Source organism: Tachypleus tridentatus, chromosome 13 (genome assembly GCF_004210375.1).
Source record: "Tachypleus tridentatus isolate NWPU-2018 chromosome 13, ASM421037v1, whole genome shotgun sequence".
Lineage (NCBI taxonomy): Eukaryota > Metazoa > Arthropoda > Merostomata > Xiphosura > Limulidae > Tachypleus > Tachypleus tridentatus.
In genome coordinates, this window is record NC_134837.1 from 197,782,569 (window position 1) to 197,809,381 (window position 26,813).

Here is a 26,813-nt window from a genome sequence, read left to right on the forward strand (position 1 = left end):
GTTTGTTTGTTTGTTTGTGCTCCTCAGATACATCCATCTTCATAAGGGTTTATTTGATTAATGATCGTAAAAATTGGAGTTGGGCTAGTTTCTTTTATTTTTCTAAACATTTTTATACATGTTCTACTACATATTTTAGTCTTTAAAGCCTTCTACAAAGACAGAAATAATGATGCATTTTCTGTATTAAATTTTTGGACATTACTCATGGGATGACCTGACATATAGTCGATAACACTATGTAACAAAATTTTACTTTTTTTTGTTCCTGGGCAAAAGGTGTTATTTCCCAATTGCTTATGCCTGAATTAAATGGAAAAGACTTATTTTTCTCTTCATACTTTGCTTTTGTGACCTGGATAATGAAATTTTTCAATTTACCCATTTTCCAGAACATTCCAGGTAGATTCAGTGCTGAGTAGCTGATAGAGAATTTTCTCGGACTTACAATAATTTCCAAATAATTTTTGAATTTTCTATAACTTTCCATAATAACTTTAATATATATATACAGGGGCTCACCACTTCAGTTTAGTTCTAGCTGCCTAAGTGAACACACAGACCTATATGATTTTATCAGAGATGGCATCAAGAAGCTGCAAGCATTCTCCAGACGCATCCAGAAGCCTCAAAGCTGTGCTGCCACATAACGGGAATTAGTACCCGTCTCTTGCCCTAGCTGATTCAGTGCACCTCAAAGAGGAATGCAACAGCGTCAAGACCTTGCTAGAAGCCTTGAAGTATGATAAGTATGGCTGGGAGGTTATCAGATACTTCAATATGGTGGCATTCCTGATGGGTCTCCAATAAGGCTTTAGAAAGTTTCCCTGTTATCTTTGCCTTTGGGACAGCAGGGACACTACAGCGCACTACAACAGGAAGCACTGACTACAGTGGACCGAGTTCTCTGTGGGGAGGCACAATGTCAAGTGTAAGCCACTAGTAAACCTCCAGAAGGTGTTCTTTCCACCATTGCACATAAAATTGGGTCTCATGAAACAATTTGTCACAGCTCTTGATAAGGAGTCTGCTGCCTTCAAGTACCTTCGAGGATTCTTCCCTAAGCTGGCTGAAGCAAAGGTAAAAGCTGGTGTCTTCGTTGGACCACAAATAAAGAAGATCCTGGAGTACACAAAATTCCCCAAGAAACTCAGTAGGAAGACAAAAAAATAGCTTGGGTCAGCTTTGTCTCAGTGGTTCGGGGCTTTTTGGGCAATCACAAGGCCGAAAATTATGTGGAAGTGGTTGAGGATGGGCTGCAGGATGTCTCTGAAAGTCTATATCCTTGACGCTCATCTTATTAAATTGAAGGAGAACATGGGAGCATACTCAGAGGAGTAAGGCGAGCGCTTCCACCAAGATATACTGGACTTTAAACGCCGCTAAAAAAGAGCGTATAACGAAAACATGATGGAAAACTATATTTGGGGACTGATACGTGAAAGTGATTTACATTATAGTCGCAAATCTCGAAAACTACTCATTTCTAAACATTTTTGTATAACTTTAGTATAAATGCATGCAAATCTTGATTCATATGTTGTTTTATTCAGACCTTGTGTAAATGAAAATGTGCAAATTTGCTCGTTTTTACATAGAAAATAGGTTAATTTCTAAATTTCATTACCCAGGTCACCAAAGCAAAATTTGAAGGGAATAATGGTCATTTTCTCTACTTTTACAACATAGGCAATTATGAAATAACACATACTATCAAGGAACAAAATTTGTGTTACACAGTGTAACCAAGGCAGTTTTTTGAAGAAAATTTCACTGGCCACCATTTTGCTCAAAGGGTTAAAAAATACATTTTCGTGCATGCTAAAGATTTCAGAGGGAAGGTCACTAATAAGGTGTTGTTATCCCTAAGTTTGTACACAAGATGTGAATTAATCTTTGCCTGAAATACAAACACTTTTTGTCTGGACATACGTTTGGGTAAATGACCAGTGTGCTCAACCCTATATCATGAAAATTCAAAAATAAATTTTAGAATTAAGGATGCTTAAAATGTGTTATTTATATAAAACTAGCAGATGCTCGTTGAAATAAATGAGCGTTAATTTCCGTAAAATATCAATGAAGGTATGAGCAAAATACAATCAACTAAATACATTGAATCAGAGCATATATGCAATATGCTTGTTTTGAGCCGTTTACAACCGTCTTTTGTCATTCCACGTGTTATTTCAATAACGAAAATTGCGTTGTATTTGTTATTAAGCAAATGAGATTGAATATAATGCATTATTGATAAAATTGTGTGGGCTTTGATGCAATGAGTGCTTTCAGCACAACAGAGCACTCAGATTCACTACGTAGCTGCGAGAATATTTTCTTCTGGATGCCACCCTTCCTTGTCAGTTTACAGAGTGCAAGAAAAGACTGCTATCTGTGAGCACTTTTTGATAGTTGTTATTTCTATAAAGTCCCTCACTAAAGAAACATCTTTTACTCTTAAGTTTCTCTGTGATTGACATTTCAGAATGTACGATGGTTAACAAATCGATATTGATGTCAACATAAAATTATAGGAATTGCAAAATAATAAAAATTTTCCTGTAATGCACTCTTGAAAATAAGCGTTTTGATTTTTTTCTTCGATTCACCATCTAGAAGATACGAAGAATAACAGACAGTCAGACATGTGGTAATAATATATATATATTGATAGGTAATTTGTTATAAACAAAAATAAGCCAAACAAAAAAATATGCTGCATCTATCAAAAGGATCCCCAGGGTGTGATATAGAGTGTATCCTAGGTTTTGGAGGTGACTGTGAAAGGAAGATCCACATTGCAGTGGGGATACACCGTCTATCATTTTTTACCTCCGTTCATTGGCCTCACATGAAGAATAAAATAATCAAAAGAAATAAACATGGAAATTGGAAGAGCGAGATATGGGTGATCAAGTCTACAATGTCCCATTGTGGCGATTGGTATGTTATAAGTAATGGACTCTTCAGGTTAAAAGTCACACAAACTCTTAGCTCTACAACACAGCTCTGAATTTAAATATGCCAGTTAGCCTTAACTTTTTAACATTACAAAAAAATCTTATGTTTTGCACTAGTTATTTCATTTAATTAGTAGGAGGCATACAGACTAAGGAAATAATTACCTGTAGCTATAATCTAATTCGCCAATAGCTCAGTACATTAGTTAATTGCTTTGTTTTCCTGTAATAAAACCAGATGACTTGCACTTGGCACATAAAACTCAGCGAGGCGTTAAATAAATTACGAATTGTCGTCTTCTTCAATTATTGTTTGTTTGTCGCTAAGAACAAAGCTATAGAAAGAGCTATCTGTGCTCTGTCCACCACAAGTATCGAAACTCGATTTCTAACGTTTGTTTGTCACAAAGTACAAAGCTATACAAAGAGCTATCTGTGCTCTGACCACCACGAGTATCGAAACCCGATTTCTAACGTTTGTTTGTCACTAAGTATAAAGATATGCAAAGAGCTATCTTTGCTCTGTCCACCACGAGTATCGAAACCCGATTTCTAACGTTGTAAGTCCGGAGTTTTTAACTAAAGTGATAGAAAGTATATCGAATATCTCCTCTCTATACTACAGTCCTCCTAAATATTTATCTATATTTTCCTTCTGTAAACTTTCCACTTTTCAAAAAAATAACAACAAAATACTACTTTATTATTATTTTGGAGCATCAACTTGCATCATAGAAATTTAAGAAAATACAATAACTTGCATTGAAAACGTATAAGTCTTGGAAAAGTAGAGTTACATGTGCTCTGTCCTTGTCGAACACAAATTAATATTGAAGTGAGTTAAGAAGTTTATATTGCAGAATGTGAACAGTATTTCTTTATAATAGCACCATTACATTGCATACAGTCTAGTTGGTATCACGTATATTATTGAAAGTATATTAATGTATTTAAATCAATAATACACACACATGATTGCAGATATATATATGAACGGACTACATAAATTGCCCTTACAAAAACAATGTATTAAATATTAAAAAAATTCAGAAGAAAAATTTCAAACAGTTACAATACAAATTTTATCACCTCCAAAAAACAATTAGTATGTGCTTGGCCAGTAAGTAACTGCAAATATAAATAAACAATAGAACATAAATTTAAATGTTATTAATATCAATAAGTTTCAAAGAAATTACGAAAAAGAACCAGAAGGATAAAAGTCTCACTTCATCAGGGAATGACACAACGACCCAAAATCAAACCACTTCTCATATAAAGTACAGTATCCAGTAGTAATTAGTCATAATTCTAACTATATTTCGTAAACTAACTCGTTTTCAAGATCAAGGAAAGCTTTTTACTTAGTTATTAGACCATGAGGTTACATCTCGTGTAACTAGTTATTGCCATAAATATATATAAATTTTCACAATATAAATATCTGTACATCCTTGCTAAAAGAAGTTTGTGTCAGGTTCAAAATACAAACACCCAACTTCAACGTTCTCTAAGCAAAAGATGAGTTATCACTTTAATGCAGTGGTTCCCAACCTTTTTTATGCCCCGCACCCCTAAAAAAATTTAATATGTTCTCGCACCCCTCACAGTAATTATTTATTTAATAATAAAGGTGAAGGTGGCCAAAACAAACGTTATCTCGCACCCCCACTGCTTTATTGTAACTAAAAAATCATAGTTTAACTAAACGATAGTAAACAAAACCGTAACAAAATAAAAGTATAATCCATTATCTATTAAATTTATATCTACACGTTTGACTTTTTTTTCACAAAATAAGTATGACATTAAAATAATAATTCTTTAACATGTTACATTCAAACTTATGGCGCGGCGCATCGAAGTAGTGAGCTGGGTAGGACTAAACCTTGAATTCAATTTTTTTTTTTTTCTGTTAATTTCGATCATTTACTTTTGTTAGATTATTTTTACTGTGTACAAGTCGGTATGGTTTTCATAATATTGCCTTTATAACATTATTATTTGCATATCGAACATTATCGAAAAAGACTTTGAGAATTAGTTATATTTAAAAAAGTAAATTTTAAATCATTGGAACTAAATAATATTAATAATTTCTAAAAGTAAATTAAGTTATTGGATGTGAGTTCTGCTTTAAGGTTTTTAATTCTGTCATATCGGTTAATTACTTTTTTTTTCTTTTTGTTCACGTATAGACTGAAAATTTGGAAATAAAGGTTAGACGTAGAACAGTATATATTATACATACATTTGTGCAATTTAAGATCAGAAAGGAACCTGTTGGTTCACCTACTAATAAAGATTTAGGCCACACTATTCACTATACTGAACGTACTTACAGTTATATACACTAAACCTAAAAGTTTTATTAATATACGTTCGTAAGGAGTATTCAGCCATATTATTGCCTAATTGTACGAGCAAGGTAGTCTTATTTCTGTAGTTGGAAAATTCTGCTCTTTTCAGAGAAAATGATAAACGAAGCACCATAAAATCATTTATTTAGTCAAATATCGCAAATGAAAGCCAACACACATTCACAAAGAAAAAGATCTTGTCTGGCTTATGTTTATTTTTGGTAGTATATGGACAAAGAAAATATGGATTGGTGTATAAACATTTTCCAAAAAAAAGAAAAACTTTTGATGAGATGCCATATGAACGATTATCTAAGAATATCACGTTAGTAGAGACTGAAGAAAACAACTGAATTTTATGGTGTTTGAATGAAATAAAGCAAAATGCTAGTTAACTAAGTCTAGTCAAGCAGAACCTTGGGTTTCAGTACCTAGGTGTTTGCTTTTTTAATATTTACATTAAGGATATAATTAGAACATTCACAGATGATATTAAACTGAATATTTCTAGTTTGTACAGAAGGACTTTTGATCAGGGAATCAATATTCCTTGTACGGCTTTGATATTATTATCTATAGAAGGATAGTGACTTAATGGAAAGGATTCAGAGAAGGGCTACCACAATGATCACAAGAATGGAAGAGTTTTCTTACAGGAACAAGTTAGCATATCTTGTTTTTTTTTTAGGAAAGAAGGTAAAAAGTAACCTTATTGAAAGTTACATGTATATTTGGGAGGATGAATAGATAAAGGCCTCTGATTTTCTGTGCATAGTTCTGAACACTATAATTAGAGGGACAATTTTAAAATTTATAAAAGATAGACTAGGTTCCACCTGATAGCTTTTACTTTCAAACACACTGATTGGTTTAAGAATGAGTTGTCATCAGCTGTTGTGGAGGCCAGCACTTTACAGAAGTTTAAAAGAGGTATTGTTGATCTCTTGAAAGGAAGGGATGGGTTTTAGTTCTTAACTTTCCTGAGAAAGGGTGTGCAGGAACAACCTTGAAGACCAAATAGTCTTTTATTGTCGATACTTTATTGTATTCAAGACAAGGTAAGTTGTCATTTGCCTAGTAACCAATCACTTGTTATTCGTCTATTGGAAAGTACTGTTTTGACTTATAAGTTTGTAAGGAAACAAAACAATAATGGAGAAATTCACTTGTTGCATGGGGACTAGATGAAAAGTATGCTTCTAAGGTTTATCTTTAGTTATTATTATCTCCATCTATTTTACTTTATCTCTCACAGCAAGTGATATCCAGAACCTGCCATTCTTCTCACTACCAGTTTTGCAAAACTGCTGATGGTTCTCAGGATTAGCCAAAAGATAATACACAAAGATAATTTTAAATTCACTGTAAATCTAATCTTTTGATCTACATAAGTAATCACACGAGAAAATTCATTATTTAAACCTAGTTTTTGATACAAAACTTCCAGACACAGTTTAGATAGGCTTTCTCTTCAGTCCTTCTGTTTCAGTTAAGTTTAGAGTGTTTTGGACCCTAAGTGACAGCAGTCAAATGTGTGTAATGTCTGGCTGTGTCAGTTTTGACATTCATACAGCATATGATCCCAGGAGACATGAATTAAATATAACTAAAATATATCTCATAATTATAAAGTGTTAAGAGTCAAACTATATTTAGTTGATCACTTGGTTAGTGGAAAGATTCTGTACATAATGAATGTATGAGCAAGAGAAAGCAATAAATGTGAATAAGAATTTGATAGATGAGAGACGTCTTATTGTGCACTCATAGTAACACAATGATGGACCACATAGTGTCATAATGTCTAGATGTAATTAATGATTGTAACTTTTTTGCACATCACAAACTAACAAACTCAAGTAAAATATAATTATCTGAAATAAAACCCAGTATGTACTTGTTATTAAGTGATTTGCTTAAAATCCATATATATAAAATCTTCCCCCCCTACTCTCATCTACATAGGCACTAATTTCTTCAAAGAATGTTGGCAAGCAGCTGCTCCTAGTAAAGTTATGTGGAGTATCTGACAAAATGTTAAACTTTGTTAAATGATACTCAAAACATCTTTTATAATACTTAAAACATTTTCTCACCACTGATGTAAGTCTTATATTTTATAATTACTAAGACAAGTTTTATCACCTTCCTTGAAAGTTGGAGTGACATTTGCTATGTGTAGTGTCCAGTTCTCTTTTATCTGCCCATTATTCACAAGCTTTAAACAATTATTGTTGTAAGTGACTTGTATATTCCATTTGGTATCTTCAAAATCTTTGCAGAAATATTATCTAAATTTATCACACTGTGCATTTACCTTGTAAATTATGTAAGAATTCTTAAAAGTGTACAAAAGTTCTTATTTAATGGTTACTGTATATATATATATATCAACAATTGTAATATTGACTATTACTGTGCATATTAAAAGAATGTGAAACACTTTTGAATAACACTACAGTACATAAATATTTTTAGGAATAATTATTTTTAGGGGGCCAACAGTCATGGCCAACTTGGACAAAGTCATACAGAAGATGTCAAAACTCCACAAAAAATCACAAATTTATTTACTTTGATGCCAGCTGTAAAATCTGTTACTGGGGGTGGAGGACATACCTTATTATTGCTAGGTAAGGCAATTTAGATATCCTCTACCAGTCTTGAATTCACAAATTAAAAGTACTATGTAATTGATTAAAAATATGTGGTTTTAAGTGCATTTTTATCCATATTATCAAATTCTGCTCTAGAAAATATGACAATAACTCCAGATGATATCATAAACTGTTTGAAAGTTCCTCCCCAAACAAATGATAATAATATTGGTTTTAATGTTAACACTAACTAGAAAGATTCTAAGAATTATATTAAGGTATTTATTTCAGAACACTGATCTCCTATAAATGGTAAAGTGTGTGTGTGTTTTCTTATAGCCAGGTCACATCGGACTATCTGCTGAGCTCTCCAAGGGGAATATAACTCCTGATTTTAGTGTTAGAAATCCATAGACATACTGCTGTACTAGTAGGGTTTTTTTTATAGCAAAGCTACATTGGGCTACCTGCTGTGAGTCCACCGAGGGGAATCTAACTTCTGATTTTAGTGTTATAAATTCATAGACATACTGCTGTACCAGTATGGGGCATTTTTTTATAGCAAAGCCACATTGGGCTACCTGCTGTGAGTCCACTGAGGGGAATTGAACCCCTGATTTTAGTGTTGTAAACCCATAGACTTGCCACTGTACTAGCATGGGTCCTTTCTTATAGCAAAGCCACATCAGGCTACCTGCTGTGAGTTCACTGAGGGGAATTAAATTCCTGATTTTAGTGTTGTAAGTCCATTGACTTACTGCTATGGAGGGACAAATGGTAAAGACCTACTCACATTCTGTTTGTGAACTGTAATCTTTGTATCTGGAAAAGTTTATTGTGTGTTCAAATTATACTTAATAACCTTATGTGTAATATTGCATGGAAACTCCTTTTATTTGTCAAACACTTTTACTAGTCTAGTAAAATTACTGTTTATCTTGTATGTTTTATGTGTTGAAATCCTAATTACATTAATCGTGTATAAATCCAGAATAGGGTTGCCATAGTGAAATATAAACTGTTTAAATATGTTTTACATTTTAATAAAGACTTCTTAAGAAAAAAAACCCTTTTTTTATTATACACCAAATTAACAACTATATTGAGTTTTTCATCCAAAAAATATATTTCACAAACTGAAAACTGTCTGAAATAGAAAATTCTACAGCACTTAGTGACACAGTTTACAAAATATTTTGGTATTCATGATGTAAGTACTAGTATTAGATGCAGTTGGTCTTATTGGAACCCTTACTTATGAACTGTAAGTAAACCATATAAGACCCCTATGTACAGTTCTGTGAACCTTAAAAATTTGCTTTCATTATCACGTATGAACTATTGTTTCTTTAACCCTTTATTATTTATGGAAGAATTTTTCCATTATCGTACTTGGCATATATATATATATGGATATGATGTCTAGCATGTCTAGGTGTATGAGTTGAGATGATTAAATGTTAATAAATATTTTTGCAAATTAATTTATTTTCATAGGATTTTTGTCCCCAAGTGGTACAGCAGTAAGTCTATGGATTTTATAATGCTAGAAACGTGGTTTTGATATCTGTAGTGGGCTCAGCACAGCTGGCTAATTGTGTAGCTTTATTCTTAACTACTAAAATGGAAGTATGAGATTTTAAATTTTGAAAATCTAATTTTGCCATTTAATGTGTCTTGAACAACCTGTTTTAAGCAATGATACTGTTCCATCTCCTTTGTCTGGCTTTGTTATTATTATACCTTTAACCCTTTTTAACTGAGTAAGTGCGTCTTTGTCCAACTCTGTTGTTGTTGTATCCTTAACCCTTTTTAACTGAATAAGTGCTTCTCATTTTTTCCAACTTGTGTTAAGCAGTTGTTCTGTTTTGATGATGTGTAAAGAAAGACATTAAATCTGTTAATTTCTTCTAACAATTAATTAAATGATTAATTACTGTTTGGTTAAATACAAACTGTTTTAGGTTTATGTAAATGAATTTATGAAATAATCTCCATATCTTAACTTTTTAGGTGTTGTTTGAAAACATAGACCTTTAGATACAACTCTTTCATTTGTTTTTATCACTTATGTATGTCCAAAAAATAAAGATTATGCAATTAGAAAAAACATAAAAGAATCAGTTTCAACAACTTTCAAGGAAAACTGATTAAATCTTTCTTAGGATTTCAGAAAGACTGCAAAAAAACGTCAAGAAAGGCAGTTATTTCATTTAGAGAGATAAAAGATTGATAGAAACTGTATTCTGTCAATCATCAATATCATGGAAAAGTGTGTGTGGAAGATAAAAATTGGAGTGTAAAAGTTAGGTTTAAAATGATTTTTGGTAAATATTTTCATCTTATATGTGAATGTCTGGGCAAGAGTTATTCTTAATTGAAATACTTTTTTAAAAAAGGTAAATATTTTCTGTGTTAAACAATAATGTAAGTGAATGTATATAATAAGTTAATGTCCCAAATAATGTAACTTCAGCTACTAATTTTTAATATTTATGCAGTCCATGTTTTTCAATGCTAAACATGGTTATTTTTTTAACTGAGATCCTAAATTGAATTATGTCATGCCTTGTAATAACATGTATTCTACGCATCATAACTTTATGTACTTTTTTATAATGTGGAATATTTTTCTTGTAATTTTTTCCAAGTATTTAAGTAACACAAGGATTGGGCATATTGGTGAAATAAAGTTAAATATACTACAGAATATTATACTTTGCTATGAGGTTGAGCTGTAAGTGTCTATAAGTGTGGTTTACTGAGTGTCTACTGTGTACAAGTTTTAATCTTTATAATTTACATTTAATTACATTTCTGATAATATATATGTTCTTATTAGAAAATGGCCAGGTATTTAGTTGTGGTAACAACGAAAAAGGGCAACTTGGATTAGGTAGTGAAGAACACAACATAACAACTTTTCAACCAATCTCAGAATTTCATGGACATGTCATTAAGCAGGTTGCTTGTGGTTGGGATTTTTCTCTGGCAGTGACAGGTATGTGTACAACTTTACACTGTAAGTTGTTAGATTAAGACATATTCATATACACTGCTGGCCAAAGTCTTAAGGCCAATGAACATAAAGAAAAAATATGCATTTTGCATTGTTAGACTCAACCACTTATTTGAGTAGAGCTTTGAAAGATGAAAATAAGAAAAGGGAAAATAAAAATAAAAAACGTTTTTAGCATTTAATAGGGAAAATGTGAACACTATGAAATTAGCTTAAATACTAGCTGGTCAAAAGTTTAAGACCATGCTGAAATAAAGAGTTAATTGGTAAACACATGATGAAATTTAGTCATTTGTGTTCAAGCATTAGCATTGTCAACATCTCCCATTGACATCTGTGTTACATTGGGTAAAAACATGGCAAAGACTAAAAAGTTGACAGAGTTTGAACGTGGCAGAATTGTCGAGCTGCAAAAGCAAGGTTTCTCTCAATAATGAATATTAATACTAGGGCCTCACATTAACAAGAGTCTGAGATAAATAACAAATCCTTTTGGACTATTTGTAGCTGTGACTCACTAGTCTGATAGATTTAGTGGCTTAATGACAGTTGTCATACTTTTGACTGTTTGGTATACTCACATGACAAAACACTGAATAAACTAGCTTGGCACTATTTATTAATAAAATAATGGTAATAAAAATGTTGGTAGAACTTATTTTGTTTGACATCTGACTCCTAACTCCAGGGACAAGAGCTGTTGTCTTGCCTCTCAGGTTCAGGAGTAAGGATTGTGATCCATAATCCCCAGGTAGGTAATCTCTGATTCTTCTGTTTGTGTGAAGCATGACAGGTCTTGTAACTCCCAAGTTTGGTTTGTTTCATTTTGTGCTCCTTCAGGTATGGGCAAGGTTTTGTCCACTTTTAGGTTGCTTGCCTTCTCTTTGTATTTCCAGTGTCTTGACATGCAACATTCCTTAACTTTCAGGTTGAGTTTGAACAATATTCCATTACTAAACAGGACAAAGTACAAAGTGGTCCTCATGTCTTAGACACTATGTCTTGGATCTAGATTTGGGTCCACAGCCATATATAATTCCTGTCACAAGATGGTGGGACCTTTTCTGCCTTGTAGAGGCTTGGATAAATTCATGTTCGTCAAACTGTGTTAAGATTTTGCCTCTGTGGCTGGTCAGCCTTTGCCACCCAGGAATTATATCTCATTTTGTCTAGGCAAAGAGCACACTTGTTCCAGAATTACTGTAGACCTACTACTGTGGTGTTATTATATATCATTTTCACACATCTCTTTTTTCCAGTCACATACTTTCAGTGTGACTCTTATCTCCTCCATTTTGTCAATGTGGGATCCTAGCAAAAATATTTCTGATAATATCTTCCACCACACTCTTCCCACAAAATAACCAATTTTGGTGTGTTAACTGGACCATGTCAAAAAATTAATAGGAAGTAATAATGAAGAGCTTATATGTAGATCCAGGATGGAAAAACATTGATGCAGGTGGAGATGATCAAAAGATTTTAATCACTATGAGCAATATTGTAAAGTGTAAAGGCTGAAGGAAAGAAGGTAAGAATCATACCAATGTTTAGATGGGTAGAGAAAAGAAATTTTTATCAAGATAAAGCTAAGTTGTGAGAGGAGGTAAGTGTTATTGGAAATATATTTTCAGTATATAAAAAAATGTTAATTTTGGGTACATTGTAAGAATGACGTCTAAATTCTCCTATTTAATTACAGTGGTCCAAGTGTTGATGGTCGTGTTGTTGATTAGCTGCCTTTTCTCCATGTCTACCTGTTCAAAATTAGCAATGGCTAGTGCAAAGAGATAACTCTTGTGTAGCTTTGCCTGAATATCTGAAACAAAGAAAGTGAGAGTCCATAAATGTTTTTCTCCATTCTCAAACTTAACTTTATTTAAATGTTTCATAGAATTCTAACTTCATTGAAAACTTCTTTTCTTTTATTTTTTTAAGTTTAGTAACAGGATACAGATATTTACACTTTATTAGTTTCTGTTTAGCTACAGGACATGTTTATTCTTGGGGCTCTAACAGCTACGGTCAACTGGGTCAGCCTATTCACTTAAAGTTTTCAACTAGACCACAGCTGATAAGGGTGAGAAAAGTTTTGATCTGTTTTTTGTTTTTTTCAGAGAGACTTTGTTTTGTGTTTGATACGAATGACACAGAATATAAATATAGGTGTGGATAAGAACAGTCTGTGGTCAGATAAAGTTACCATATTTTTAGATATTTAACATATTAGAATTCCATTAGTACATTTATCTGTTTTTCATAATCATTTAGAAGCATAAAAATGTTTATTTATTGTGTTTTTCCAAATTATTTCAACATAGATGACACCATTTTGGAGTTTCCCAAGTTTTTGGAACTTTTGTTTTTCTATAAAGTGAAAGTTTTGGTATTTTCAATTAATATACTTTTTTAAAAAATAATGTAAAAAGTAAATGTTGACATGATGTATGATGTTAATGTGTAAAATAAATAATATTTTTGCAGTGGATCAGCAGTAAGTTTATGGGGTTCAATTCCTTATAGTGGACAGAGCAGATAGACCAATGCGCCTTTACCCTAAAACACACACGTTTAATTTAGTCGTAACTGTATTGTTGCATCACAAGTGGAGTCTGATTAGTAGCCAATCAGAATTCTTCTGAAGTCTGAAAGTGTATTTGTTTTTATTATTTCGTAAAAAGTAAGTGCTATGTTGCTGTTGGGTCTGCATTAATTATGCCCAACCTCCTTTTAAATGCTACTGTCTTAATTTGTGTTTACTTTAGGTAAAGATTGCATATTTTACATTAAACTGCTTAATCAGTGCACAATTTTTATGCATATTAAAACATTTTATGGTGCATTATTTCAAATGTAGGCTGCATAACATTTTTCTACATAAAAATCAGAGTATAGTTTCACATGTTATTTGGCATATGGTGTTTTTGTCCCTAAAATAAAAGAATGCTCATACACCTTAATCTTTGATTGTTTCTTAGTATTCAGAGCACTAATGTTTGGTAGCTGAGATTGTGTAGTAAAAATATTTCACTTTTACCGAAACAATGACTTAAGAGAGTATGCAAATTTCGGTTGTAATTGGTATATTAGCCCAATATATTTGTTACTTATTAAGCACAAAGTTATACATTGCATAACTGTACTCTAAGAATGCTGCTGGCTACAATTTTAACTTGATGAAAATACACCAGTTAGTCTTGCATAAATATCTATTTCTTATAAATAAAACTCAAAGCATGGATTTCAGCACATAGTTGCTTTAGTGAAACCAACGGTAAAATGAAACCCTGCTCAGGTGAGCAAGGGTATGAAATATCCATTCTGGTCTCGTGGTGCTCTTAATTAAGAAAGCCTGATACACCTCCCATAAATCTCAACTTTGAAAAAGGGAATCATCAGGTATTGTTTTAATCATAACAAGATAACATTTTCATCTTATGGAAAGTTTTTAATAGATTAAAAAAGAAATAATTGATAACCGTCATTATAGTATTTTGTGTCAAAGGTCAGAATATTTTTTAATTTAATGTATCATAGCAAAAAGCAGAAAACTTTAAGTACAGAAAGAGAGAAATACTATCCAGTAATAAAGAAAAGAGTTATGGTTTGTGGACAAAATCGTTTACTTACTGATCTGAGGATGTCAGTGGCACAGATTGTTTAGTCCAATGTAGGACGAATGTAGGTCTGTTGCTCACAGTACCTGTTGTTTTAATGCCTTACAAATGTTTGGAAAGTGAACAATGTTTCATGCTTGTTGCATTAAAGGTTCTTATTTCTCCAAGTGTCATTTTTTGCATGTAGTCACAAAATATTAGGAATTGTTTCCTTATTTCAGAGGCTTAGTGCAGAATGTGTGTTGGCTGTAGCTGCCGGTCTCAGACATGCTGGAGCAGTCACTGGTAAGTAAAAGTTAACGTAACCAGAGAAAAAACAACAAAATGATTGACTGATCTATTAAAAAAATAACAATTCAAGCAACAACAAACAGGATAATTTAGGATATTTCACAAAATATAGTTGTGGTAAATGTATGTTTTAAAAAGATAAAAAAGGTCAATCACATGATTAATCATGGAATCCTCATTCTAATAGTTGGCCCAATAAATGAAGAAATGCCATTTAAGATTTTATGTCCCTACCCTAAAATAAACACATATATATAATAATTGAAAAAGTAAGCAATCTAAGACATATTACACACCAGGTTTAAGGTTTCCCTTTTTCTCATGAAAAATGTAAAATATCTTTGAACGTTATGTCTCATGATTAATGTGACTGGTCAGTGTGATTTGTATAAACCCAATGGTCATTATGGTCATGATTATCTTCAGAAGACCTTTATAAACACAGTCATCCATACATATTTCAAGCAGAAATGAGCAGTAGTTGTTAGTGTAACCAGTAACATGTACAAATTCCATCAAAGGTTGATGTTTTCTACCATATAGTAGAATAAATATAAAAGTACAAAAAAAATGTATTTTTTTTATAAGAAAGTACGTATTGTCCTTATGAGCTAATGCAGGACATGCTTTGCGGTTTTCAACAGAACCTACATGGGGTGTAATCTTGGCTCACAAAGTATTATTAAATCCCTCACAAGAACACAAAGTATAGTCTTTCATGTAGCGTGCTTTGTATTAATCAATAGATGGTATCTTTTACACTGAGTGCACCACAAATGTAGCAAGAAACCAAATAGGGATATGTTAGAATACTGTGTTTAACCATAAGCAAGAGAAAAGGAACCAAAATTTGCATTTGACCACATACTAAGAATGTTTAAATACTTTCTAAATGTCACAAAAAGAAATCATTGTTCAGAATTTTAAAGGTTGGCATGTTGTATTTGTAGTGTAATGATTTTTATACAAATTTTATTTGCCATCAAACAGGAAACCTTGGCCATGTTGTTGTTTTCACTTCTTACTGTTTTATTAAACTTTATTGTTTTTTGAAGTTTATGAACTGTAAATGTATTCTGATTATGTAACAAATTTTCTTTCATTATTAGTGGAGTTTCCTTGTAATTAAGAAGAATAAATGGTATGATTTGTTTAAAATCTTGTAATTTTCACTCATACACCATACAGTAGTGTGTCATGTCAGTCAGTCAGTAGACACTAAAATGATGTCACATAAGAGATGCTTAATATTACAATTTATACTGTCACAACATCAGTAAAGTGTGCTCATTTCATGGATCACAAGAAGGGTTATGCACTTTGTAGGCTAAAATATGACATGAACATCAAAAGCAAGAAATAAACATTCGTTACTCTTAATTTTGATTTTATTTACTATTGAAACAGAACACTTTTGGAGGACCCTTTGGAAGTACATGTAGTTTTAAAGACTAATGCTGTGCCAAGATGCAGACCCAGTTGATCTTCCAACTTTCCTTCATCTTTTTCTGGTTTGAAATAAAATTATGGGAGATTCACTTGATTGGTTACATATTTAATTTAGTCACTTTATTGAAATAAATCCAGTCCATCCTGCTTCAGCCAGATATATATTCTTTATTTAAATCAGTATATCCTACCGAAGAGAATCAGTACATCTGTATGTTTATCAAAGCCATCAACAGAGCTTAAAAGATATTATACCAATTCACATTACTTTTGATGGTTTATCCCTTTTCAGGTAACAACAAGGAACCTTGTTCATGACAAAAACTGTCTCTTGATGCCCCTAATATTAATTTCTTTACATGGTATCTTTCACATGACTGTGACTGCCTTCCTTTCATTTCTCACTAGTGACAGGCACTTCTATTTTTTCCTTCTGATCAACATGCTTGAGAGGATTTCAATTAAAAAGAGTTAAGTTGAGGTATTTTTTAAATTTAAAATAAACACTTTACCTTACTCTCCATGCTAGAGAAATGTGATGTAAAAAAAAAGACAAGACTTGGTTCTTGCATAGAATAGACAGTTGGTTGAAGCTGATAAGTTGAGAATATCATGATGAAATATATAAAACCATTGATAATCATATAGTTCTGTCATATTCATAAGAGTATGCATATGTTGGAAATGTCTAAAAAGAAACGAGGAAAAAGTAGAGAGATGAACAAAAAAGTGTATATGTGATGTGCAAATAAGTGTGTAGTTTTTTTCATGTTAAAAGTGATCACTCCCATGACCTCTTGTGTTCATAATTTGTTGCGTAGGGACATTATCACGTACCTTGAAATTTTAGTGCTGGTAGACCTCTTTGTGCTTCAATATCATAAATTTGCTGTATGTAGGTAGGGAAGGAACTAACACACTTCGTTTCATCTATATCCAAGTACTTCTTGTTACAAAACAGTCTCGACACAAATATCCCATTACATTACAACTAATACATCTTGTATGGTGAAGTTCGTGTTATATTGTGGACATTTTTATGAAGATTATGACTTCACTAAAGAAACTAGCACATTATATAGCAAATATCACTATTTAATAAAATTAATTGCATCACATTTGTATTGAATATGCTACTAGCAGTTAAACAGTGCCATTATTCATGCAGAAACAAAACAGTGGTATATGTTGATTGAAAAGTTTCTATTTTTTGTTTTCAAATATGGAGATTATTGACTTTGAAACCTCTTCATTCAGTTTTCTGATGAGAAGAGTGCTTGATGAAAATAATGTTTGTTAAAACTTTCATATTTAAATTGGAAAGGTTCACAAAATCAATCAATCTTGAAAAATTTCTAGTTTTCATAGATTTTGGAAACACAAGACAATATGTCTGTCTGACTTTAAAACAAAAGTGTTAATTTGAACAACAGCAATACCAATTGATTAGTTTCAGGAAAGGTGTGGTGTTGGGGGAATGGTAAGAAGGGCCAGTTGGGGATCTTGCCTCAACAACATGTTGCAGACACACAAAGTGTATGTGATACACTTGAAAAAGTGGATGTCCCACAGAAAGGTAACTTGTCAGAATGATTTTTTACAGTTATTCTACTTTTACAGGATATAAAAATAATGTTTATTCCAGTTACCTTTTTCTTTTCTTAGTATAAAGTATTTTGTTAACTGTGTATGATGTGCAGTTTGTTTTTAGTGTGAAGTATTTTGTTAACTGTGTATGATGTACAGTTTGTTTTTAGCATAAAGTACTTTGTTAACTGTGTATGATGTACAGTTTGTTTTTAGTATAAAGTATTTTGTTAACTGTGTATGATGTACAGTTTGTTTTTAGTATAAAGTATTTTGTTAACTGTGTATGATGTACAGTTTGTTTTTAGTATAAAGTATTTTGTTAAGTGTGTATGATCTACAGTTTGTTTTTAGTATAAAGTATTTTGTTAAATGTGTATGATGTACAGTTTGTTTTTAGTATAAAGTATTTTGTTAACTGTGTATGATGTACAGTTTGTTTTTAGTATAAAGTATTTTGTTAAATGTGTATGATGTACAGTTTGTTTTTAGTATAAAGTATTTTGTTAAGTGTGTATGGTATACAGTTTGTTTTTTGTATAAAAACATGTTACAATGTTGTAAGATGTAGTCAACATTTTTTTAGTAGTCATATACTGATGTTAATTGAAATATCTTTAATTCTGTACCTATTTTAATATTGTGTGTTAATTATTATTCTAACATTGTATACAAGCACTATTAAATAATACTGTTAGAATATTGTGTTTTTTTTCAGTGTCTTTAGATGTGGATGGAAAGATATATAACCTGTTTTGTGGATTGTTTTCTACTCTTGCTCTCTCAGGTAAGCTGTGTTTTAATATATTGTTTCACCAAGGGTTTAAGGTCCTACTAAAATTATATACAAGTCTGATACACAGTTATAAGAATGAGGGAATAAGTGTATATTTTCTGAATGATAATTGAAACCTCACAATGTTTTAACATTTTGTCTCCACCTATATCATAGCTAGAGTAAAACTTTGAACACTGTATTTGGTGAACATATGGTGAGTAGAACTGGATGATTAGTGGTACTTCCTAATAAATTAACTACATACAAGTAAAGTGAAAGTTAATGGTTGGTGCTGCAGCTATTTCTGCCTCTCTACTCAATAAAAAAAAAAGAAAACTGGTTGGCATAATGTCGGAATGTTGCCATAAAATCCATCAATACTGAAATGAGTTCTTTTGTAAAATAGGTGTACTGATGTACAGGCCTGTATTTAATTATATTGTCAGTGTGTAAGGATGAGCTATATTAGATGCATTTCCTAATAATAATTTACAAATAGATCTAATATATTGCTCGTACATCAGACAGATTAATTTCTTAAACCTTGAATTATGGATTTATTTACAAATCATTCAGTACTGGTACTGTTGTTCATAAGTCATTCATAGTTCTTGAATTGTAATACTGTTGTTTGTAAGTCATTCAGTACTGGTATAGTTCTAGTATTATAATCATGTTGTTTGTAAGTCATTCAGTACTGGTATAGTCCTTGTATTATAATACTGTTGTTTATAAATTGTTCAGTACTGGTATAGCCCTAGTATTATAATACTGTTGTTCATAAGTCGTTCAGTACGGGTAAAGTCCTAGTATTATAATACTGTTGTTTATAAGTAATTCAGTACTGGTATAGTCCTTGTATCATAATACTGTTGTTTGTAAGTCATTTAGTACTGGTATAGTTCTTACACTATAAGAATGAGTAGCAACTCTGAGTATAATGAATTGTCCAAACAAAGTGACTGAACTCACTCAGTTTTTATATAAACTAAACAGGAAACATTAGTATTAATTAATGGGACTTACTGCAGTGTTGATGGTATTTTTTTGTATGACTTGTATTTTATTTGTAGGACCCTTTAATCCACAATATTGTCTGTTAATAGTTTGTTAAAAATTTGTGTGAGATTCAGATTTTGACTATATGTACATGATTGATAATTATAGGGTTAATAATATTTAGGAATTTAATATTGAGGATTATACGGCTGAAGTAAGAAGTCTTGTTATTTTGAGAAATGGTTATGAACATAATGTTAAGCTATATTCGTAGGTATGTAGTATGTTAAGAAGCATGTTTCATGACCTGTGTACTATAACTATAGGCCACATTATCAAATAAATTATTATGAATTTAAATTTGCTTATAAATCTGGATTAATTCTTCAGTAAGAAACTGTAGTACTTAATATAAGTTATATTGACTCAATCAAGAAAATATCTAACCAGAATGGTTTTAAAAAAACAAGTTGTAAAAATGATCTTGTGTGGATTACCTTGACAGTTTTGGTTTTGGACAGACACTTGTTTTGCTGAGTCTGTGAGAACAAATCCAGTGAAAACAAACTTATGTCACTTTAATAAGGTAACTCATTTATGTTCAATTACTTGGTATAATAGAAATTGTTGTTTTTATTGTACATGGAGCTTTTTGTATGTTTTCCAGTTTTTTTAAGCTTTTGTCTCTATTCATATAGATGTCTTTATCTTCTGCTCAAACTTTTTATGATAGTTGATGTTAGTAATTGTTATAGTAAAACATGAGTATCTGTCTGATTTATTTCTCAGATACTTTAGGAGTGTTTGTTTCAGATGAAGGAAAGCTGTACGGTTGGGGAAGCAATACCAGAGGTCAGCTTGCTCTTGATCCATCTGTGGTAAAGGGGGCTGTTACACCACAGAAACTACCTTTAGAGAACATATATGGTCTTCATTCAGGTTGGACACATGTGGTGGCTAGAACGTGTAAGTGTGTGTATATTCAAGAAATATTTGCTTCATTATTTTCCTGTCTTTTGTGCTTCACATTTCAAAGATAGATTCAATGTAACACAATCAAATTTTCACTTTCACTTATATTCTATATTTGTAAATATCAGCTGGACATTTCTACATCTGATAGTCAGCCTTTATTTAAATGCAATGCCAAAAGAAATCCATCTTTGTGTTCTCAGAATTTCATACTATATAGCCTGTTAGTACATGAACATTATGTTTTTTACCATTGTGTCTAGACAAACATGACAAGCACAAAAAAAAAAAAAGAGATCATTCTGACCCAGACAGAATTCAGAATTCTAACAGGTAGAAACTTTTTATTGTTGTGTATGATAAGGGATGGATGGTGATAAAGTGTGACAAACTTTGTTTGGTTTAAAAGTTCATTGTGTTTTAAGCTTAAACTTGAAGTGGCTGGCAGGACGTAATTAGATTTTAAATTTATGTTTGAACACTGTCTTAAAGTTACCAATAAAACATTATCCACTACAAGAACTGACCATGTATCCCTAAAATACCACTACTGATGGTGAATTCTTATAACTTTCCTTGGTTTTGTGGTTTTTCTTTTTTGTAATGGTTATATAGCATATAAGAAATTGCAATATTCAGGTTTACTTATAACCAACAGATAACTTCAAAACAAATCAAAATGCAGATTCCTGAAACATTATGCAGAGAATAAAGCAGACACAGACACCAAAAGAAATAAATACACACAACCTAGTAACTAAGGACATTAATGATATTTAGGGATATTTTTATTATGCAAATCTGTATGCATACATACAGAAAATTATTCAGTGTCAGAGAAAAGGAGAAGTTCATAGAGTAAAGGCAGGTATTGCTATGAACAGTCTTGTGAACTTTCAACAAACAACACCTTTTGAGGGTGGACTAGAATCTGTAGATTCAATGCCACATAATTTTGATGTGTGTGGGGGGGGTTTGGAGTATTAGGAGAAAACATACCTTCACTAGTCAGAATCAAACAGAAGTTTAGTTAGTACCCAATATGTTGTCTAGCTGAAAATGAAGAAAGTGTTTACTGCATGAAAGGTTTACATGTTGTGAAAAGAAAAATTGTGTGAGTACTACAAGATAATGTGTTGACCTGTATTAGGATTTGTGTAGTATGTTACATGGGGAGAAGTATTTCATCCTAGAGGTGAGTGTTGCTGTGAGAGTAGGGAATTTTGGAGTGCACTTCTGTTTTTGGCTCTTCTTGAGCATTTACACGAATAAAATTTTGTACCACCTGAACCAAAACACATACTGATATGACTGTCTTACATTCTTTTTAATTAGACTGTGAAATAAAATTAACCATATAGTTTGAAGACATTTACTTTTTAAAACAGCAGAAGGAAAATTATTGAGCTGGGGCGGAAGTGATTATGGCCAACTAGGTAGAAGTTGTCCAGAGAAAGGGTTTTGTTGGGAACCTCAAGAGGTGGAAGGATTACCAACTGTTATCCAGGTATTTTGTAATTGTTTGATTACATTTATAATAAGGCATTCACACAGAGGTATAACAAAGTGAGAGGGATGTTTTTAATAAATTTGAACATTAGCTAAGGTTATTTAAATCTGTGTGAAAGGTTTGGTTAAAAAAAACAAGAATAATGATGGTGTGGCACACAAACAGTGTAAAGTTTACTTCATCTTTCTAGCTAATTAACCCTTTCACAACTGGAGCTCCTTTAAATGCTTTTCTGTGCAAGTCACTGTGTTATGTTCAAAATTTAATTAAACATCTTTGATATTAATGTATGTGAATAAATATAATATTATGATGTGTGTTATGATTTGAAGTTTTAAGTCTTTTATTTGAAAATAAACCTTTAAAAACAACTTAAAGTTTCAGATGTATTTTCAAGTGGCTAATAAGAGCTATGAAAGTTTTCTACTTTGACACTGTTTCTTTAATAACACAAAGGAGTAATCTAGAGGTGCATCCAAACTATGAGACATTTAGATAAACTTTTGACTCTTTCATTTGAATGTTCTCTGAATGAATGTATTTGGAACAAGTAATAAATTTTTCGACCCCTAACAACTGCCATGCCCACCTTCAATAAGTTTGTTTGAGCTTTATAGCTTTCAATGAAATGTTACATTTACATGTCTATAATCATTAGAGAGCATTCATTTTACTGTATAATATAAAAATGGTTGTTTTGAAACTGGCAGTAAGTTGTTGTCATGGAGAATGTGAAATTAACTATAATATGGTTAGCTGTTTGATGACTATATCACTTTTTGTTGCTTCTTACCTAAATATATCATAATTAGAGATACAGTGTAAATTGTATTTAGGCCTAACTGTTAAGCTTTAGTTATGTTTTAAAATGTATAATTAAAAGGTTTAAACATTTTTTTTAATGGTACATCATACTTTATGTCCATTCTAAAGGCTTAAGATATTACATGTGTGCATGTTTCTCAAAGGCACAGTAGTATGGCTTGAGAGCACCATTGACATGCATCAAAATGAATGATAAGTGATAAAGGACAAGAGTAGAAAATAAATATTCTACAAATTAGCTATACATGAAAAGGAAAAGACCAAAAATTATGAATATAAGCAAAACAATATCTCTGAAAATATTCTGTAAATTAACTATACATGAAAAGGAAAAGACCAAAAACTATTAATATAAGCAAAACAAAATTTCTGCAAATATTCTGTAAATTAACTATACATGAAAAGGAAAAGACCCAATATTATGAATATAAGCAAAACAATATCTGTGAAAATATTTTACAAAAGATTAAAAGGTATGTATTTCTTTCTATTTCCTAATTTTAATTATTTCACTGCATTATACATTTGTCATAAAAACTAGAGTCAGTAATGTAGCTAAGAAAATGAAAAATAAAAGTTTACCTTAAAAAATTTTAGTATCTTTTTAAGAGGTTCTAGAGATTATGCAACTAAAATTTGAGAACTACAAGATAAAGAAAAGTATTTTTATACTTAAAATGAAAATCATTTTGCACTCGATTTGTTAGTAGTTTTAATGCACTCAATACCTTTAGGTTAACCAAACATGCACCATTCAAAGTCAATTTTGGGTATGGTTGTTATCATTTAAAAAACATATTTAGTGATAATCATAATATCAAAATGTTACTATTAACTTGTAAAAGAATATAATTATAGTACCTTCCAAAACAGTTCAATATCTAGCAATCTAACAACTTATCGGCACCACCCACCATCATAACACAACAGAACTATAAAACTCCACTCAATATAGTTTGATCATAACACTCCCTAATATATTTTCTTAAATATCTAGAGACAAAGTATGTGGGTACTACTAATACAATTATTTTTACTCTGTGTACAATTTTTGTGTTAATGCTGGTAAAAATACACAAATTTATTATAAATGTATATCATTACTTTAAGTTGCATTAACAGTTAACATAGTAATAACTGGTTGTTGCCAAATAACTTTACTAATGATGGAGAAACTGTAGTATAAATTGTCTGTATTTTCACATGGTTATAATATAGTAAAGCCATAACATAATTTTTTGCTAACATTGTTAGTTTGGGATATGTTACAGAACAACAGTTTTCAATTATGTATCATCTGTGCTGTTTTCCTCAGGTTTCTGGAGGCTCGGAACACAACATGGCTCTTACTTCAGGTTTGAAGAGTTTTTATTGGATTGTAAATGAAATGTACTCTAGTTCCAGTGCATAAATATATATATATATATATATATATTTATAACCATAAATTTTTAAGTCATAAACAAAACATATTGATATGAAACAAAATACACTGCATATTTTTAAAAAAAGGATCCTAGGGTACAAGCTACAATGTAGGATTATAAAATGTATCCAATGTTTTGGAGGTGACTGAAGAAGTACGACCCATATTGCAGTGGGGATACACCATCTATCAGTCTTAACCTCCAATTTACTAGTCTCACATAAGAAAATTTTGGATGAGGTTAATTTGTATGTAATGTATATAATTGTTACTGCTCAGTTTACTTTGTTTTAAGATATGTTGAATTTATATTCAATATCTATGCCATTAATGAAATTTACAAACTTTTCTTGAAACACACCTTTTTAGTTTAAAAATCTAATGGCATGCTCATATGACTACTATTACTAGCTGGGTTTTGTTTTAGTAATCATTAAAAATTGTTTATTTTCCTTGGGTAATTACAGTACCTGACTGATGAGTTTCGGTGAGTGTTAAGAGAAACCTTAGGTTTATATGGAAGTATTAAAGTTAGGTTTGTGCTGACAAATCAACATTTCTGCAAGGTCATTTTTTCTATTTTGCAACCAAATTTGGTGATACCTTTTCCTTAAGTTTGTAGAAACAGTAGAGAATGCTTTTGTTTACTTGTGACAGAAGTCTTGGCTTTAATGCTTTATGATATCCCAACAGCCAACACTTTAAAGCCATACTGTGGTTTAACATTTTATTATTGGTTAGATGTTATGCAATAGACCAAAGTTTTGTATTTAAGTCAAGTTACTTCATTTCTTATTAATGCATACCACCTTACTGGAGAAACTTACCACATGTCTACATATATGATAAATTGTTAGATAGTAAATTCTAATTTTATTTTGTCATATCTTTGTTCACTAATCATTTATCATTTCTTCTGTCATTTAGTTCAACTATGAATGTTTAGTTATATTAAAATGTTAATTCCCTTCTACCTAGAGCACATTGATTTTGAATATGTTTGCATATATTATGAAACTACTAGCATACATACAGTCTGTCAAAAATGATGGAGCAAGTACTAACACCCCTATCCCATAGTATACCCTAACTTCCCATTTCACAGCTGACTGAAATAAAGAGATTTTGCAAAATTAAGGTTGATCATCAAAGAGCCTGTAAAGTGGAGTCTAGTCACTCAAATGTCAGCAAATTCTGTTGTGAACCAATCAAAATTAAGATCATTCGTGAAATTAATTTGTAATGTATTCATAGAATAATTATTAGTAAAAATTAATTAGATTAACAACTTCTAACACATCATACAGCCAGTATATTTTGGTAACATAATATTCCAATAATGGCTGTTATTTCAGTTGATTAACAACAAAAGTATTACCTAATGTTGTTGTTAGTCTGTGTACTGAAAATATAAAATAAAGTGTATAGACAATAAAACTGGAAAAAAAATATTTGCTGATTTCTTAATTTAGAGTCTGTTCATTAAAGTGGTTTGTTTTTTTATTAAACATGTTCATGATATAACAGAAAATAGCTTAATTCAGAAAGTATTTAAGTTTAAAATTGATTAAATGTTTTTACTTTTATAATAAATTTGATGCACTTGGCTCTAGCCTAAGTGATCCCACTCTACTTCTTTACTTCAGGCTTGTTATTCAAACATTCAATACACTTATAAGGTTTCATGACATATACACATCCTCTCATGGGCCCCTTGCACTAATGTAACAAAAATCATGATGGGCAGACAGTAACTGAACTAATCTGTCCAGATCCACTGCTTGCACATGCCCTCTTCTTTTCTTAAAACCCAGTATCATATATTTCAATTGAGGGATATTTAAATGTAGACATGGGAAAACTGTAATAATCTATGAGTAATATAGGTCATTAACTTGTAAAAAAAATAACTTACCAACTTGTATGTTTTTTGTTTTTTTTCATAAGGTAATATATTGTGGTCTTGGGGTTGGAATGAACATAACATGTGTGGCTTCGAAGAAAACGTTAATATTTACCAACCAACTGCAATTTCTTCTTTGAAAAATAAGGAAATACTGTTGACAGGATGTGGTGCAGGCCATAGTTTTGCCATTGTAAATGTGTTAAAGGAAGATCCTTAAATTGTATATTACGTATCTTGTAAATAAATATTAGGTATGGGTTTTCTGTTATTTAAAGTAATAAAAGTTTAGAGCATTAAAAAGAAACTGTTTGTATTATATCTTTATCATTTTTAAAATATAAGTGTTTATGTTCTACAGTACAATAGCAAATGCAACAAGATTTGAAAAACTAAATTGTGAATAACAATTATGAAGATGCTGTATTTTTTATAATACTAAAAGAAATTTTATTTTTCTTTCAAAAAACTAAACTGTGTTTAAGTCGAAATAAAATCAATTATTTTCAAGTACTTCTTC

General features: G+C 31.3%; 1 protein-coding gene across 9 annotated transcripts; it reads left to right on the forward strand.

The window, feature by feature from the left end:
- The first annotated feature begins 4,684 nt into the window (after positions 1–4,684).
- On the forward strand, positions 4,685–26,813 carry LOC143237233 (secretion-regulating guanine nucleotide exchange factor-like). 9 transcript variants are annotated; one of them, XM_076476260.1, is made up of 11 exons: positions 4,685–4,836; positions 7,815–7,953; positions 10,760–10,918; positions 12,922–13,016; positions 14,775–14,838; positions 17,744–17,869; positions 18,599–18,667; positions 20,447–20,623; positions 22,018–22,136; positions 24,280–24,319; positions 26,338–26,813. In XM_076476260.1, the coding sequence occupies exons 1-11, from the start codon at positions 4,807–4,809 to the stop codon at positions 26,511–26,513; spliced, it is 1,194 nt and encodes a 397-aa protein (XP_076332375.1). In that variant the 5' UTR covers positions 4,685–4,806; the 3' UTR covers positions 26,514–26,813. The 9 variants fall into 9 exon arrangements, with proteins under 9 accessions (XP_076332375.1, XP_076332376.1, XP_076332380.1 ...); XM_076476261.1 differs by having other exon boundaries at positions 20,471–20,623; XM_076476265.1 differs by having other exon boundaries at positions 4,821–4,836; positions 7,799–7,953.